Source organism: Panthera pardus, unplaced genomic scaffold, assembly GCF_024362965.1.
Source record: "Panthera pardus isolate Hobbes unplaced genomic scaffold, ASM2436296v1 HiC_scaffold_11, whole genome shotgun sequence".
Classification (NCBI taxonomy): domain Eukaryota; kingdom Metazoa; phylum Chordata; class Mammalia; order Carnivora; family Felidae; genus Panthera; species Panthera pardus.
Genome location: NW_026526666.1, coordinates 66,373,131 through 66,391,374, shown reverse-complemented (window position 1 = coordinate 66,391,374; position 18,244 = coordinate 66,373,131). Strand labels below are relative to the sequence as shown.

The 18,244-nt window shown below is 36.2% G+C and overlaps 1 protein-coding gene across 4 annotated transcripts in view; it reads right to left on the bottom strand.

The window, feature by feature from the left end:
* FAF1 (Fas associated factor 1) overlaps positions 1-18,244 on the bottom strand; it is a 514,818-nt gene that overhangs the window by 206,399 nt on the left and 290,175 nt on the right. For all 4 annotated transcript variants that reach the window (XM_053895524.1, XM_019449338.2, XM_053895535.1 and 1 more), the window contains one exon: positions 14,512-14,598. In XM_053895524.1, coding sequence (XP_053751499.1) covers positions 14,512-14,598 — 87 coding nt within the window. The remainder of the gene's footprint in view (positions 1-14,511; positions 14,599-18,244) is intronic.

Below are 18,244 nucleotides of genomic sequence, written 5' to 3'. Positions count from 1 at the left end.
TATTATATTTGTTACAGTTATATGCGATCAGTGTCTTTGAAGTTACTATTGTAATTGTTTTAGGAGACCATGAACCACACCCATATAAGGCAGCAAACTTAATCAATAAATGTTATGTATGTTCTGATTGCTCTAAAACCAGCTTTTCCCCATCACTCTCTCTCTCCTCAGGCCTCCCTATTCTCTGAGACACAACATTATTGAAGTTACACCAGTTAATAATCCTACAATGGCCCCTGAGTGTTTAAGTGAAATGAAGAGTCGCAGGTGTCGGGTGCCTGGGTGGCTCAGTCGGTTGAGCATCTGACTTCGGTTCAGGTCATGATCTCATGGTTTGTGGGTTCGAGCCCCACATTGGGCTCTGTGCTGACAGCTCAGAGCCTGGAGCCCTACTTCGGTTTCTGTGTCTCCCTCTCTCTCTGCCCCTCCTCTGCTCATGCTCTGTCTCTCTCAGTCTCTCAAAAATCAATAAACATTAAAAAAAAAAAAAGAGTTGCAGGTCTCTCACTTTATATTAAAAGCTACAAATGATCAAGCTTACTGAGGAAGACATGTAGAAAGACTGAGAGCTAGGCCACTTGCACTAGTTAGCCAAGTCATGAAGGCAAAGGGACAGTTCTTGAAGGAAACTAAAAGTGCTACTCCAGTGAATATATGAATAAGAAAGCGAAATAGCTTTACTGCTGATATGGATAAAGTCTGAGTGGTCTGGATGGAAGATCAAACTAGCCACAACATTCACTTAAGCCAAAACCTAATCCAGAGCAAGGTCCTAACGCTCTTCAATTCTGTGATGGCTGAGAGAGGGGAGGAAGCTGCAGAAGAAAAGTATGAAGCTAGCAGGGGTGTGTTCACAGGATTTAAGGAAAGAAGCCATCTCTATAAGATGAAACTACAAGGTGAAGCAGCAGGTGCTGATGTAGAAGCTGCAGCAGGTTATCTGGAAGCTCCAGCTAAGATAATTAATGAAGGTGGCTACACTAAACAACAGAATCTCAATGTGGACAGAACAGCCTTATATGGAAAAGGATGCCATTTAAGACTTTCATTGCTAGAGAGAAGTTAATGCCCGGCTTTAAAGCTTCAAAGGACAGGCTGACTCTTGTAAGGGACTAATGCAGCTGGTGGCTTTAAATTGAAGCCCATGCTTCTTTACCATTCTGAAAATCCTAGGGCCCTTAGGAATTACACTAAATCTACTCTGCCTGTGTTATTCATTCATTCATTCATTCATTCATTCATTCATTTAGACAGCAAATGGGGGAGAAGGGCAGAAGAAGAGAGAATCTCAAGCTCAACATGGGGCTCAATCTCACAACTCTGGGATCACGACCTGAGCCGAAATCAGGTCATGACTCCCCATGTGCCCCAACTCTTCCTGTGCTCTTTAAATCAAACAAAGCTTAGATGACAGCAAATCTGTTTACAGCATGGTTTACCAAATATTTTAAGTCCACTTTTGAGACCTGCTCAGAAAAAAAGATTCCTTTCAAAATACTACTGCTTATTGACAATATTCCTGGCCACCCAAGAGCTCTGATGGAAACGTACAAAGACATGAATGTTGTTTTCATGCCTGCTAACACAGCATCCATTCTGCAGCCCATGGATCAAGAAGTCATTTTGACTTTCAAGTCTGATCATTTAAGAAATCCATTTTGTAAGGCTATTGCTGTCATAGATAGTGATTCATCTGATGGATCTAGACCAAACGGATTGAAACGTTCCAGAAAGGATTCACCCTTCTAGATGCCATTAAGAACATTTCTTGATGCCAAAGTAATTTTGAAGAAGACCAAAGCAGGAGGCATCACAATCCCAGACTTTAGCCTCTACTACAAAGCTGTAATCATCAAGACAGCATGATATTGGCACAAACACAGACACATAGACCAATGGAATAGAATAGAAACCCCAGAACTAGACCCACAAAAGTATGGCCAACTAATCTTTGACAAAGCAGGAAAGAATATCCAATGGAAAAAAGACAGTCCCTTTAACAAATGGTGCTGGGAGAACTGGACCGCAACATGCAGAAGAATGAAACCAGACCACTTTCTTACACCATTCACAAAAATAAACTCAAAATGGATAAAGGACCTGATCGTGAGACAGGAAACCATCAAAACCCTAGAGGAGAAAGCAGGAAAAGACCTCTCTGACCTCAGTCACAGCAATTTCTTACTTGACACATCCCCAAAGGCAAGGGAATGAAAAGCAAAAATGAACTATTGGGACCTCATGAAGATAAAAAGCTTCTGCACAGCAAAGGAAACAATCAACAAAACTAAAAGGCAACCAACGGAATGGGAAAAGATATTTGCAAATGACATATCAGACAAAGGGCTAGTATCCAAAATCTATAAAGAGCTCACCAAACTCCACACCCGAAAAACAAATAATCCAGTGAAGAAATGGGCAGAAAACATGAATAGGCACTTCTCTAAAGAAGACATCCGGATGGCCAACAGGCACATGAAAACATGCTCAACATCACTCCTCATCAGGGAAATACAAATCAAAACCACACTCAGATATCACCTCACTCTAGTCAGAGTGGCCAAAATGAACAAATCAGGAGACTATAGATGCTGGAGAGGATGTGGAGAAACGGGAACCCTCTTGCACTGTTGGTGGGAATGCAAACTGGTGCAGCCACTCTGGAAAACAGTGTGGAGGTTCCTCAAAAAATTAAAAATAGACCTACCCTATGACCCAGCAGTAGCACTGCTAGGAATTTACCCAAGGGATACAGGAGTACTGATGCATAGGGGCACTTGTACCCCAATGTTTATAGCAGCACTCTCAACAACAGACAAATTGTGGAAAGAGCCTAAATGTTCATCAACTGATGAATGGATAAAAAAATTGTGGTTTATATACACAATGGAGTACTATGTGGCAACGAGAAAGAATGAAATATGGCCCTTTGTAGCAACGTGGATGGAACTGGAGAGTGTGATGCTAAGTGAAATAAGCCATACAGAGAAAGACAGATACCATGTTTTCACTCTTATGTGGATCCTGAGAAACTTAACAGGAACCCATGGGGGAGGGGAAGGAAAAAAAAAGAGAGAGAGAGGTTAGAGAGGGAGAGAGCCAAAGCATACGAGACTCTTAAAAACTGAGAACAAACTGAGGGCTGATGGGGGGGTGGAAGGGAGGGGAGGTTGGGTGATGGGTATTGAAGAGGGCACCTTTTGGGATGAGCACTGGGTGTTGTATGGAAACCAATTTGACAATAAATTTCCTATATGGAAAAAAAACTCCATTTTCAAAATTTTCTTTGGTGCTATATAGTAACTTTTATTTTTTTGCTGTATTAATCTTGCAGCTTGTGCCTGTGTTAATTTCACTTGTCACTTTTAGTAGTTTTTCCTTTGATTATATTGGACATGCAAACTACTAAACAAAGTGTATAAGAATAAAGATAACATGTAAATTACAAATTACATAAATTACAAAAATTTGTAATTTAATTTTGTTTTGGTCAGATATTGACTTTTTTGCAGTCCTCTAAAATGTACCAAAACTTTATTTATGGTCCAGGCTGTGGTCTATTTTGGTGAATGAACCATTGTTACACTCGAAAAGAAAGTGTACTCTGCTATTGCTGAGTAATGTGTCTATAAATTTCAATTAGGTCAAGTTAGTTAAGAGTGTTGCTCAAGTCTTCTATATCCTTATCTGTTATTTTCTGGCAACTGCTGATACAGGAATGAAATCAGTAGTTATGATTGTAAACTTGTCTATTCTTTTGGTCTTGTCAGGTTTTATTTTATGTATTTTGAAACTGCTTTTAGGTGCATATATATTTAAGACTGTTATGTCTTCTTGATGAACTGTCCTTTCAATCATATGAAATGTCTCCTTTTAATATTCTTTGTTTTGTACTTTGATGTTAACATAGTCATTATAGCTTTCTTATAGGCATTATACTTAAAGTAAGTTTCTGATAGGCAGCATATAGCTGAGTCTTGTTTTTTAAAATTCATTTTGACAATCTTTGCCCTTTAATAGACCATTTACATTTACTGTAATTATAATGCAGTTGGATTTAAATCTTTCATCTTGCTATTTGTTTTGTACATATCCCAATTTTTCTTTTTTCCTGCCTTATTCTGGATAATTTTTAAAATAATTCCATTTTATCCTTCTTAACAGCTTATTAGCTATGTTTTTTGTCTTTTTTTTTTTTTAGTGGTTGCTCTAAGGTTTACAATATGCATCTTTAATATAACAGACTATCTTCAATTAATATTATACTACTTCATGTAGTGTTATTTTCCTTTGGCTTAAAGAAATTTCTTTATCATTTCTTGCACTGCAGGTTTGCTGACACCAAATTCAATTTTTGTTTAGAGAAGTATTTTTCATTCAGTTTTGAAAGAACATTTTCATCTGATATAGAATTCTAGGTTGTCATTTTTTTTTAACTTTTAGTACTTTAAAAATGGCATTCTACTGCTTTTTAGCTGCATTGTTTCTGATGAGAAATCTAAAGAATCTACATTTGTTCCCCTATGTAATCAATGTTGTTGTTTTTTAACTCTTTCTGCTTTGAAATTTCTTCTCTTTATCACTTGTTTTCACCTTTGATAATGATACTCCTCAGTGTAGAAATCTTTGTGTTTACCTTTCATGGAGTTTATTGAGTTTCTTGGATCTGTAAGTGTTATGGTTTTTATCAAATATGTAAAAATTTCAGAGATTATCTCTTCAAATATTTTTTGTCTTGACCTCCTTCCCCTACCTTTTCTCTCCCTTTAGGATCCAATTACATGTATGTTAGACTGCTTGATTTTGTCCTAGGGGTCATTGACACTTTGTTCATTTATTCTTGTCTTTTTTTCTCTCTGTGCTTCAATTTAGATAGTTTCTATTGCTACATATTAAAGTTCACTGGTCTTTTCTTTGGCACTTTCTAATCTGCTATTAAGCCATCCAGTAAAATAGTCATTTCAGATATAATATTGTTTATCTCTAGAATGATACATTATTCCATTTTATATATTCTAGTCTCCCCTCATTAACTACATGTTTTTAAATACTTGAACATGTTCATAATATTTATAAAGCTCAAATCCCTATGTGCTAATTTAATTATCTAAGTCACTTTTAAAAAAAAAATTTTTTTTTTTTTGAAAGAGAGACAGAGCGTGAGCAGGGTAGGCACAGAGAGAGAGGAACACAAAGAGTCTGAAACAGGGGCGCCTGGGTGGCGCAGTCGGTTAAGCGTCCGACTTCAGCCAGGTCACGATCTCGCGGTCTGTGAGTTCGAGCCCCGCGTCAGGCTCTGGGCTGATGGCTCGGAGCCTGGAGCCTGTTTCCGATTCTGTGTCTCCCTCTCTCTCTGCCCCTCCCCCGTTCATGCTCTGTCTCTCTCTGTCCCAAAAATAAATAAAAAATGTTGAAAAAAAAAAATTAAAAAAAAAAAAAAAAAAAAAGAATCTGAAACAGGTTCTGGGCTCTGAGCTGTCAGCAGAACCCTCTGCAGGGCCCAAACTCAAGAACTGCGAGGTCATGACCTTAGCTGGAGTCAGATGCTTAACCGACTGAGCCAACCAGGCACCCCAATCTAAGTAATTTCTATGTGTATTTCTTTTGACTAATTTCTCTCCTGATTGTGAGTTAGGTTTCTCTGCTGTTCGTATGTATAGTAATTTTTGACTGGATGCTGGACTCTGTTTTCTAGAGGCAGTTATTTGTTAATCAGCTTGTTCCTTTTGAAGATTGTTTTTAAGCGTGTAAAAAGGCAGTCCTAGAGTAGGTTCACCCTAAGCCTTGCTTATTCTCTCCATTAAGATGCGACTCTTCTGGTGGATATCCTTTGAATGCCCCATTTAGTCACTGAGGTGTCTCCACAATGGCCAGTGGGAACTCAAACTATTCCCAGTTCTATGTGAGCTCTGAGAATTGTTTGCCTTACAGATCCTAGTTAATTGTTCTTTCTCCTGGCAGTTGTTCTTTACCCAGCCTCCTGGAATTTCACCATCTGCATGCACAGATTGGTATTCAACTAAACACCAGGGGAACACTATGTAGATTTCTAGAGGTTTTTCCTCTTCTAGTACTTTGCCTTCCAAAGTCTAGCTGCCTTGACTTCCCTAAACACTTTCTTTTCAAACTCAATAAAATAACCAGTTCCTGCTTTGTTTTCATCTCTGTACTCTGGAATCCAGAAATTCCTCCAGGCAGAATGTAAGACTACCATAGGGCTCATATGTCTCCTTCAGAGTCCTACATTATCTGTTGTCTAATATCTGAAAATAGTTATTTCACATATTTTATCCAGTCTTCCACTAGTTTATAGAGGGAAGAAAATTTCCATAGCAGTTAACTATTCATGGACAGAAACAGTAGTCTACAGGCTTAGGATTTTAATAAACCCCTTGTAAAATCAAGATTCACAGCATTAGGTCAAAATGCTTGTAAATATCGTGTTGGGGGCTGCCTTGCTTCCATGTGTTTGCCCTCATATTTACTGAGTAAATACGTCCCTTGAATGCTTCATCCACCCTCCCAAATTTCTCTCTCTGTTCAGGGTATAGTCCATTTCACAACTTTTCATTCCTTTAAAAATAAAACTTCCCTCTGCTTTCAAAGCTGTTCTTTCTGTTTAGTCTTTGCCTGTGTTATTTGTAAAAGACTCTATATGTTGACAAGGGCAACGGACGCTCTGAAGCAATGGAGTCTCACTACCATCAGAAGCAACATTATCTATAACCTTGCCAAACAAAGAGCCAGTGAAGACATCCAAAGATTGCCTAAATTTGTCTGACCTAGGATGGGCCAACAAAGTAATTTAAATAGCATAGGATGACCCTGAAGTTACTCAAAGAATGCTTCTGATTCTGCATGTGTATGTGATATACAGAAGGTGCTCACTCAAGGGAAAAGGAGCTAATGTTTGTTGAATGGCCTACTAAATGCCAGATGTTAGTTACACCAGGGGTTGGCAAACTTTTTTTTGTAAAGGTTCAAACAGCAGATATTTTAGGCTTTGTGGGCATGTCGTTTGTTGCAACCACACATCCCTGTTGTTAGTTATACTGTAAAAGAAGCTGTTTACAATACATATACAAATGGGTGTGACTGTGTTCCAATAAAACATTATTTACAAAAATAAATGTTGAGTGGGATTTGGGCTGACAGTTACAATTGCCAAACCCTGCATTATATTATGTGTATTATCTACTTGGTAAAACCATATGAAGTTGTTAATATTCAACCATTGTGTCCATAAAAAGTGGTAATTTCATGTTTCAACCTATTATGTTAATCCATTTAATCTTCACAATAGACTTTCAAAGGTGTCATCCTCACTTTGCAGATGAGGAAACTGAAATTCATACCATAACTAACTTATCCAAATAATAGCAATATTGGGATTCAATGAACTTGGATTGCCCTGCTCTCTCACAAACACACACACACACGTACAAATCAGCGTGGTGTTGCCCTGCTCCCCCACAACTATGTTGTTCTACTTGCCACTAAAGAAATACTGAGTTTTGATAATTTAATTTTTATTGGAAAGAAATTTGTATTAGAAAGATAATTTAATTTTTATTAGAAACTTGAATCTCAGTTTATCAAGTTACTAAAATCATACAAATTCATTGTTTAGTTGTTTATTATCATAGATGTCAATTTAGCAAAACTTTGAACAATTCAAATGAGTGAATGTATAAAACACTATGTTTGATCCTTACGGAGCATACAAAGATGAGGAAGACAGTGCTTACTCCTAATTTTTAGAATTTACAAAAGAGAGGAACACAAAAATATGAATTAAAATGTAATCAAATGTCGCTTTCTTGGGAAGTCATTTTCTTACCACTCCCATCTGTCAGCAAAATTGGTTGCTCCCTCTTCTGTGATCTCTCTGCATTTACGTAGACTGCAATTATCATTGTTTATGTATCTGTCTCACACTATACTTTGCAATCCCTAAGGAATTGGACCTGAAGAACAAACCTTATCCTTGCAACTTTAAGGGCAAGCATGGTTACTGGCCTATAAGAGTTGTTCTACAGATGTCTAGTGAATGAACAGATAGATGGATTAAAAACAGTAATAGCCAAAGGTTAACTACATTAGACACTATCTAGCACTACTTTAGTCTTTGAAATAAACTCAGGGGTAACTGTATTTATAAATACTGACTCTTTCAGTCTTCATAATATCTCTAGGAGTGATTATCTCTGTTCTATAGTTATAGAGACTGACACCCAGAAAGGTTCATTGTTTGTGGTTATTGAGATGGTAAGTAATGGAGCCAGGTGAGAGGAACTAAGGAAGGAAAGAACAAAATAAATAATTTTAAAAGTTTAAATGGAACAGAAATATAAACTAATTTCTAAGAGAGCTGGTAAAGGTGGCATGGGAAGAGGGATAAAGGTAAAGTTTCTTAAAGAAGGGTCTTGAGGAAGGAAATAATTACTGTAGGTATTCCAGGCAGAAGGAATAGTATGATTAACTGACACAGAGCAGAAGGGAGCACCAGGTATATTTAAGGAATGGCAAAATGAGTAGTTACCTAAGCTGAGATATATATGTTATCACATTCAACCATTTATTCAAGAAACATTTATTGATGATTTATTCTGGGCCTATGGGAAAATAAACCTACAAGAGACATTTCAGACCAAAGAATGAAGGGTTTTGAGTGCCAGCATAAAGATCTGTACATAAATCAGCAAGTGCTGGGTTGCCATTGAAGATAAGTAAGCAAGGATGAATGTAATTCATTCTGCACCTCAGAAATATTAACCTTGCAACAATGGATGGAATGACTACAGTAGAGGCTTATGAGTTTACTTAATAGAGAACTACTGTTTTCTAAGTATGTGGTAATTGTGACAGTCTCTTCAGACAGCAGCTCCTATAGAGTGGTGGGCAGGGAACCAGTGGCAAGGGAATGTTCATAATTTGACACCTGACAAACACATGCATCAGAGAGAAGTTACAGAAGAAAATGGTCCCCATTAGAAGGATCAAAGTAGATAACATTCCTATGTTCACAAATTCTTTTTATTTAAAAATACAAAAAGGCAGGAGGGATGTGTGTGGTTTTTGTTTTATTTTTATTTTATAGAAAAGTCACTGTGTAATGATTCTACTTGTAAATGATCTCATTTTCAATGTGAAAATATATAAGCAGCTTTCTAATTCCTAACACATGCCTAAAGACCTGAATCAAAAATTCCTATTTTCTCAAATTCTGAGTTCACATTCCTCTAGCCAATGATGGAACCCTGGCAGACCATTAGTAATCTCAAAAGAAAAAAAAAAAAGGCACACAATAAAAAAGTACTAAAAACAGAAGAATTAAATTGTGCTTGCAGCGCTGCTGCACCGCCTCTAACTTGCCCAGCTCCAGCCAAAGGAGAAGGGGGGTAAGTAAGAGTTCTCTACACCATGGCTCCTAAAAAGCAGACTGCCAGCAAATCCAACACTTCTAAAGCACAGAGGAAGCAACCTGATACAAAAGCTGCTGACAAGAGTGCACCCCCTACTGGAAGGGTGAAGAAACCTCATTGTTATAGGCCTGGTACTGTGGCACTCTGAAATTAGATGTCATCAGAAGTCCACTGACCTTTTGATTCTCAAACTTCTTTCCAGTGGCTGGTGCAAGAAATTGCTCAGGATATAAAAATATATTTGTGCTTCCGGAGTGCAGCTATTGGTGCTTTGCAGGAGGCAAGCGAGGCTTATCTGGTAGGCCTTTTTGAAGAACCAGTGTGTGCTATCCATGCCAAACGTGTAACATTCATGCCAAAAGACATCCAGCTAGCATGCCTCATACATGGAGGACATACTTAAGAATCCACTATGGAGGCGCCTGGGTGGCTCAGTCGGTTAAGCGTTCGACTTCGGCTCAGGTCATGATCTCACAGTTTGTGAGTTTGAGCCCCGCATCGGGCTCTGTGCTGACAGCTCAGAGCCTGGAGTCTGCTTCACATTCTGTGTCTCCCTCTCTCTCTGCCCCTTCCCTGCTCATGCTCTGTCTCTCTCTGTCTCAAAAATAAATAAACATTAAAAAAAATTTAAAAAAAAGAATCCACTATGATGGAAAACATTTCATTCTTTAAAAAGAAATTCTCCTCTACAAGTTATTTGTAGTTCTGAACTTTTTTTTCCCCAGAGGGTCAAAATGCATATAAGTATATGATTATAAGTGAAAAAATAGGGGACAGAAATTAGGTACTGACAGTTTTTCCACTTTCATTTGTGTGTCAATTTTTAATATAAATATGGGGACATAAGGCATTAATGCGAGTCAAAATGTTTCAGTGGACAAGTTTTGCAGTTCAACTTTATAACAATAGTAAATAAACCTGTTAAATTTTTCGGGACAATGCCAGCATTTGGATTTTTAAAAAACAAGTAAATTTCTTGGGGCACCTGGGTGGCTCAGTCAGCTGAGCATCTGACTTCGGCTCAGGTCATGATCTCACAGCTCATGAGTTCGAGCCCCACATTGGGCTCTGTGCTGATGGCTCAGAGCCTGGAGTCTGCTTCGGATTCTGTGTCTCCCTCTCTCTCTGCCCCTAACCCACTCGCATTCTGTCTCTGTCTCTCTCAAAAATGAATAAACATTCAAAAAAAATTTTAAAAACAAGTAAATTTCTTACTGACGGCAACTAAATGGTGTTTGTAGCATTTTTATCATACAGTAGATTCTAACCATTCACTATACTTTTCTGAGTTGTCCTACATGCAAGTACATGTTTTTAATGTTGTCTGTCTTCTGTGCTGTTCTTGTAAGTTTCCTATTAAAATACATTAAACTATAAAATATTGTTTTTAATAAAATAATCCTGAAGGATTTTTCTTTCTTTGTACAAGCATTATTAAAACTTGGAATTTTTAAAACTATGTATATTCAAATTATCTGCATTATAATAAATAAGGTGTCTAGACATAATTCAGAGTGTTAAAATTATTTCTACTCTCTGGAATCCAAGAGCGTCCTTGTTAAAGTGTAAAATGAGATTTCGCCTACTTGCAACTCCTTGTTCTCACAGCTGAACTGTCACAGCATGAAAACATTCCCCTACTGGTGCAGCTTTAGATACCTATTTCCCTGGTGAAAGAGTGCAAAAGGAACTGAAAGAGTTATTGACAATTCATACAGTATCCCATACCCCATTAGAGTACAACTACAAGCAAAGAAAATATTTTAACTTTGAAGGGAGATGGAACAACAATGTTTTAAATGATTGTTGACTTCATTGAGTAGCACTGAAAATGTCAAAAAAGTGTAGTCTATCAGATTGGTAAGAGACTTAAGATTATACAAGAATCTAATTATAAGGAGTCTATTTCTTTGTCCTGTTTGCTAAGTCAAAGGTTAATGAGAAGTACGCTAAAGAAAACATCTTCTGTGTTATTGCAAAAAATTTCTCATACAACATAAAAATGTAAATGAAAAAAGTATTTTAATCTAGTTCTCCATTAACTTTTATAAAAAATAGCTTGTGAGGTATAATTTACATGCTATAAAATTTACTCATTTTTAAATGTTCAATTAAATGATTTTTAGTAAATTTATAGAGTTGTGCAACCTGGCCATGATCTAATTTTAGAACATTTGCATCATCTCAAACCCATTCACTTCTTGATCTAAGATGTTTCCATAAATTCATGGAAGCCACTGTTTATCTAAAGCTACTATATATTCAAAGCCACACAAATATCTGCAATTGAGCAGGAAAAGCGCAAACTAACCTCACTTTTAATGACCTTTATAATCAATCCTCTACTCTGGCACTGGGAAGAAAATGTTCAGGTGCTTTCTCTGAAAGTTAAACCATTCTAAGTATTAAGTTATGGCACACTGTGTTGGAAAGAAATTAATTATATTTTTGTTGGTAACACATTTCAGGCTGTTTACACAGCTGACATTTCTCAGCTGTACCCAATTCATGCCCTAAGCTGTGAGGACGATCTTGTTTTGTAGCAGATGCCTCCACTTGAGTGATTTAAATAAGTATAAAAACACCATCACCTGCAACAATATAGATTACAAGCACCAGCTTTATGAGTTTTCATAATCCTAATGAAAGAAAGGTTTCACAACATTTATTTGCCTAGAATCTCCTTAGAAGACTACAGTTATAAGCTATTTTTGCCAAAATTTAAGTACTGGAGCTAGTGGATCTGCTATGGCACCAGTTAAAAGCAGCCTGGCCCTGAACATCTTTGTTGTATCAAATCATACAGCTCAAGGCAACATCCTGCCAATGTGGCAACATTTGCTCTGGGGAGGTGTGGGCAGGCATCACTTCACAGGTTCTGGGACAAGGTGCAAATATGAATAATGAGGCAAAAAAAAAAAAAATCAAGTCTCTTAATGGAGATTCCCTCTTGTGTTAGCTGTGACTTAGATACAGCATGAGGTAGTATTATAGTCTTGAACGATGAGTTTAAGCTGCTTTCTATATTCTCCTATAGGAATGAAATTGTATTAGAACTCTTTGGTAAAAAATTAAATGTTATAACAATCATTAAAACATGGGCCTCATAAAAGACTGTCAATTTTCTTCAATTATTTAACACCTAAGATGTATAAGGCATGATGCTATAGAGCAATTCACTACTATAATACTAACAATTTTTCACTAAATTTTCCACTAAATTTGCCTATCACTCTTAGAACTTGCATCTGAAAAGTCTATTTCAGTCTGGTTTCCACAAAAATGGCACCTCAGGGCAGTTGGCTTTTCAAATCCTATGAAGTCCCACATTTCTGGACTTTATTACTTTGTGTTCTTGCTCTTCAATCAGAATTTCACCAATAATTTCACCAACAGGGAAAAAAACAATCCAAACTAAAACCAGCAACCACATCCCTACCCCTTAGCCATGGAAAACCAGCCAATAATTCTAATGATTTACTATATCAACATTAAAATCAGTTGCTTAGAAATAAATGTGCCTAGGGGCGCCTGGGTGGCTTAGTCAGTTAAGCAGCAGACTTTGGCTCAGGTCATGATCTCACGTTTTGTGAGTTCAAGTCCTGCGTCGGGCTCTGTGCTGACAGCTGAGAGTCTGGAGCCTGCTTCAGATTCTGTGTCTCCCTCTCTCTGCCTCTCCCCTACTCACACTTTGTCTCGCTCATTCTCTCAAAACTAAATAAACATAAAAAAATTCTTTAAAAAAAAAAAGGAAAGAAATGTGCCTATATGTAAACAATTTTTTTCTGGAAGGATTCACTTAAAATTTTTTTTCTCTATTTTCTGATTACTTAAAATATTTTTTTAATACTTATTTTTGAGAGAGACACACACTGTGAGAGGGAGAGGGGCAGAGAGAGAGGGAGACACAGAATCTGAAGCAGGCTCCAGGCTCTGAGCTGTCAGCACAGAGCCCGATGTGAGGCTCAAACCCACAAACTGTGAGATCATGACCTGAGCTGAACTCGGATGCCTAACCAACTGAGCCACCCAGGCGCCCCTATTTTCTGATTATTTTTAAAGTTTCATAATCTATAAAGCATTTTCCAAAGGCACAGTGTTTAAACTATGGAATAATTTAGACTCAAGTGGCATCTACATAAATTATTTAAAAATATTTCTATCTTCCACAAAATGTATGATGTTGGTGCTGAGAGAGAAGGAGTAATTATTATCCAGATGGAAATGTAATATTTACTAGATAATACAATATTATTATTTGGGTATTTATTATTGTAAGATGTTTACAAGGTCTCAATTTCTTTGCAGTCTGATTTATTATACACGTTAGAGTTAACGTCAAAATTCTTGAAACATTCTCATTTTTCACTTTTTTTTTTTTAAAGGGTGTCTGGTTAGAACAGCCAAGAACATGGGAAAAAGTGGCCAAAATGTAATTACAATTGGCCTCCTTAGACAATAAAATTTACTCTCTTGGAAAAGAATGATCACTGCAAACAGTATAGATAAGAAAGGTTTCAAAATTAACAATAGGATAATCATTGTAAATAGATATAATAATAGGTAAAAATAATAAACTAAATCTTTTCCTCCAGCTTGTTATGCTGGTGAAAATTATGGGTATGTTTAAGAATAGAGTGCCATCAATATTACTATACAAATTAACTTTTTTAAAAAGTATCAATCTACTATGGGAAATGCAGTTTTAAAACTAAATATGATTAGGTTGATTTTGAGACATCTGTAATTTAGGAAAAACTATTTTGTGTTTGGGATATTTCATTAGGAATGTCTAAATACATTCTTTTTATCAAGGAAAAAATTAAGTCAAATCAAGCAGCATCAAATTCCTGATACTGATACTGTAACATTACCAAAAGAATGCTGACGTTACTTGGTTTATGATATGTGTTCTGCAAGTGACCTCAAATTATTAGAACTCATTTTCACATTATTTGATTTCTAAAGTTCTTTCAGTGGAATATTCAAAGCATTTGATTCTGCTTTGTGATAATCACAGCCAATTAGACTGAAAATGGCAAAAGAGAGAAGAGAATAAAAAAATGACAACTCAATGGTCACTTACTGAGTCATCTGTGGCAGAAGCTGGCCAGCCCTCCCATAACTGATGGCGAACAGGGATACTCGTAAGGTCATACACATTTCTCTTTACCTATACAAAGAAAGAGACATCACAATTAAAATAAGGTTTCCATATGACTTATGATTGTTGCCACTTACATGATATACATTGTATTTCCTTTTTCTTCTGGATTTGAAACAGAATTTGAAACTAGGAAAACAAGAGTCAGAAAAATTTTGTAAAAATAATCTAAACCAAATTTAAAAGTAGATCCTCAATGAAAGCTAGATGAAATAGTAGTTCAAGAAACATCTCCCTCTGCAGTTGTTTTTATATTCCTGAATGGCTTCAAGTTTCTATTCAGTCAAGAAGCTTCAGGTACACAGTTTTCACCTCTCATGGACCATAATTATAAATGTTAATAATATATTAAATTTTTAAATGACTCATGATGTGTAATAAAAAAAAGATATACTTTAAGTTTCTATGTGGGAGAAAGAAGAGAGTAGTTTTTGTTTGTTTTGTTTTTTGGAGAGGCCAGGAAGAAAAACCTGAAGGTTTTGACTGTTTGATAGAAGTTTCACAGATATAAAACCACAGTGGGGCGGGGAGTGGGGGTGCCTAGGTGGCTTAGTAGATTAAATGTCTGACTTCGGCTCAGTGTTACGACTTCGTCATGCTCTCACAGTTTGTGGGTTCAAGTCCTATGTTGGGCTCTGTGCTGACAGCTCAGAGCCTAGAGCCCGCTTCAAATTCTATGTCTCTCTCTCTCTCTGCCCCTCCCCCGCTTGTGCTTTTGGTCTCTGTCTCAAAAACAAACATTAAATTTTTTTTAAAAGATATGAAAAGACAGATTATTTCTTTGATCTCACCCCAAATTAAAAACTACTTCAACAGCATATTTATTAACTGAGAGCCATCCATTAACATACTATTTAGGGTCTTCCTGAAAATTGCCTCTCAATGATTCTTTTTAAATACTGTTAAAGATGAAAAACTATTTTTCTCAACATGCAACATTATGCCTTTTCATTTTAAAAGGACAGGAGGTAAGTAACTTATCAGAATAAAGTGTTGGAAGGTTAAACTCTATGTTACCCAGTAATTAAGAGTTGTCATACTGGTCTTCAGCTTTTCTTCTAAACCGGTTACAGAAATTCTGTTTTATTCTCAAAGTACAAATTTAAAAAAATGACAAATCCTAAGAATGGAGAGATCATCCATCTTCATTAACTCTTCAAAGTTAGTTATGGGATTACCCGACTGTAACAAATGAAGCTAGTATTGAACATAATCTGTTCAATAATACCACTTCAATATAGAAAACAAGCAGCATTCGTTCATGTTTTAAAAATGCAGAAACCTAAAGTATCATGTTGTCTAATTACAGCATCTTGTATCACATTACTGTTTATTATACACAAACACATCTAAGTTATCCTTCCAGTGAAATAGAGATATATATTCACCAAGGAAAAGAAAAAAACAAAACAAAAAAAACATGGAACTCAATCTATTTTTATCTCTAATGTACACCTGTGAAAAAGACTATGTAAGTGAGAACTGAGGAGCTTGGGGGCATGGTTTGGTCCCCACTCAATTCAAACAAACAGCTTTTTTCAGAGGTTCTTAGCAATGGCCTTTCTACCATGCAGTATTTTGTTTATGGTCAGTCACATTAAGTTTGGAAATTTTCGTTAGTTATTATCAACCCAACAATACAACCAAATGCAACTGGATAAACTTCTGACCACTTCCACTAGCTAAGATTATTTTGTCATGCTTAAGGAGAAAGGTGTTCCATAAATACCTATTTATTATTATATTATCTATTATATTAATAAAAGAGAGGGAAAGGACAGAAGAGGTAGTCTGAAACTTTATGCCTTAACACAAAATTCCTTTCTTAAAGTTATTTTTGAATTATGTTGTCTAGATACACTAAGTTTCATCAGCTATTTTTGGGGGGGAAAGGCAAGACAAGTATTTACATCTGTTGGAAAGGTGGCAAGTCTACCCCAGCTTTGGAGAGTATACACAAATACTACGGATTGAGTATATAAACAAATAACTCTGGAGTGGGATTCTTTAAATTCCACCTTAATTCCAAATCACAACAATATGGTATTATGAAATAAACAGTATTTTTCTTCTTCTATTAACTCATCTGTAACTGCACTGAAATGAATAACATTCCTTTGCTATTCTAAGCCTGAAAAGCATGTTCTGGCTATAGTGTTATGTTGGTATAAAGCACAACGCCAGACTGATGTGCTGAACAAAAGTGATCAAAGTTAGAGTAATGTTAGACATTGCACAAGTATTTGGCTTCATTGTTCTTCCCAGAATGACATCTGTTAGGCAACTTGTCATAGAATAAACTGGTTAATGCAGACAGACCTTGGCTGAGATGGTACAACATAAAACATATTAGGCTAATGTTTGACTGTTCCAATAAAAAAGCTAAATTGACAGTTTCTGAGATTTAGTGAAAAGAATCATGTACTAAACCACAACCACTAAGCAACAATTTAAGAGAAAACAAACTAGTTTTCCAAAAATAATTCTGTATTTTATCAAAGCTGTAACTATAGACAAATTTTACCATTATATGAAAGAAAGATAAGTGATATGATAGCAAAAGTACAAAATGAGTGATGCTTTTACTAATGTAGATACTGAAATTCTAGCATCTTCATTGATAGTTTTATGGAATTAAAATTTTACACCATAATCTTGCAGAGAAGGAAAAAATCCCAAACGTACACAAAAGTTAAAAATTATTCTTTTAAGAGATTAGTATTCTAGGAAACCTGAATAACAAAATATAGCTGTGTATAAAATGATGCAGATGAATTTAAGGTCATCACAAATCAAATGAAGAACACAGAGTTCTCTCAGAGAGGGAAGGAGGACAGAAAAACAGAGGAAGGAGAGCAAGAGATTGTGGGGACAAAGGCAGGACTACAGGGAAGGTGGAAAAGGGACAGGGAGGAACAGAGAAATTGAGAGTGACTAATTTGAGAGATTGGACAGCACTCAAGAGAGGCAGTAAGAGCACACACAGGTTAGGCTGCTGTAGCTGGCATCCCCAGCTGCCATTATTGTGCTACTTCTGATGGAGTTTCATCTTTAGAGATTTGTGTTAAATTCCAGTTAAGGACAAGTGGCACTTCACAGGGTAACATTTCCTAAGGGCCTTTTTGTCTTACACATTTTCTTTGATCAGCATTGGCTCAATATTTTGCTGAACCTTCATAATCTTTTCAATTCTGGTTATACATTAAGCTCTAAATCTATGAGATTTCAGGCTGCTAAACTATGCAAATGTTTCAATTAGTTCTGAAGAAATTTAATAATTGCTTTGATTACCAGACGAATATTAAAGCTATGTTGCAAACTATACTGTATATGGATCAAGTATTCTAGATTGACAATAGACTTTCCAGAGTTTGGAGATTTCTAGATTTCCTAAAAGGATAGTTTCATTTCTTCCCATTGCTTCAGATAAAATAGTTGTGACTAAGAAAAAAGATCAGATAAATTTGAAATAGTACAGAATATACTACCGATTTGTTTACTTGCTTTTCATTATTAATATCTGTTTATTATACTATAATTAATGTAAAAAGCTAAGCAGTGATCTTGACTTCAAACTTCACTATTTCCTCAATGTGGAAATTTCAGTGATAAACACAGCACTGGGGAAAGATCACTTTATTATGAACGCGTTTAA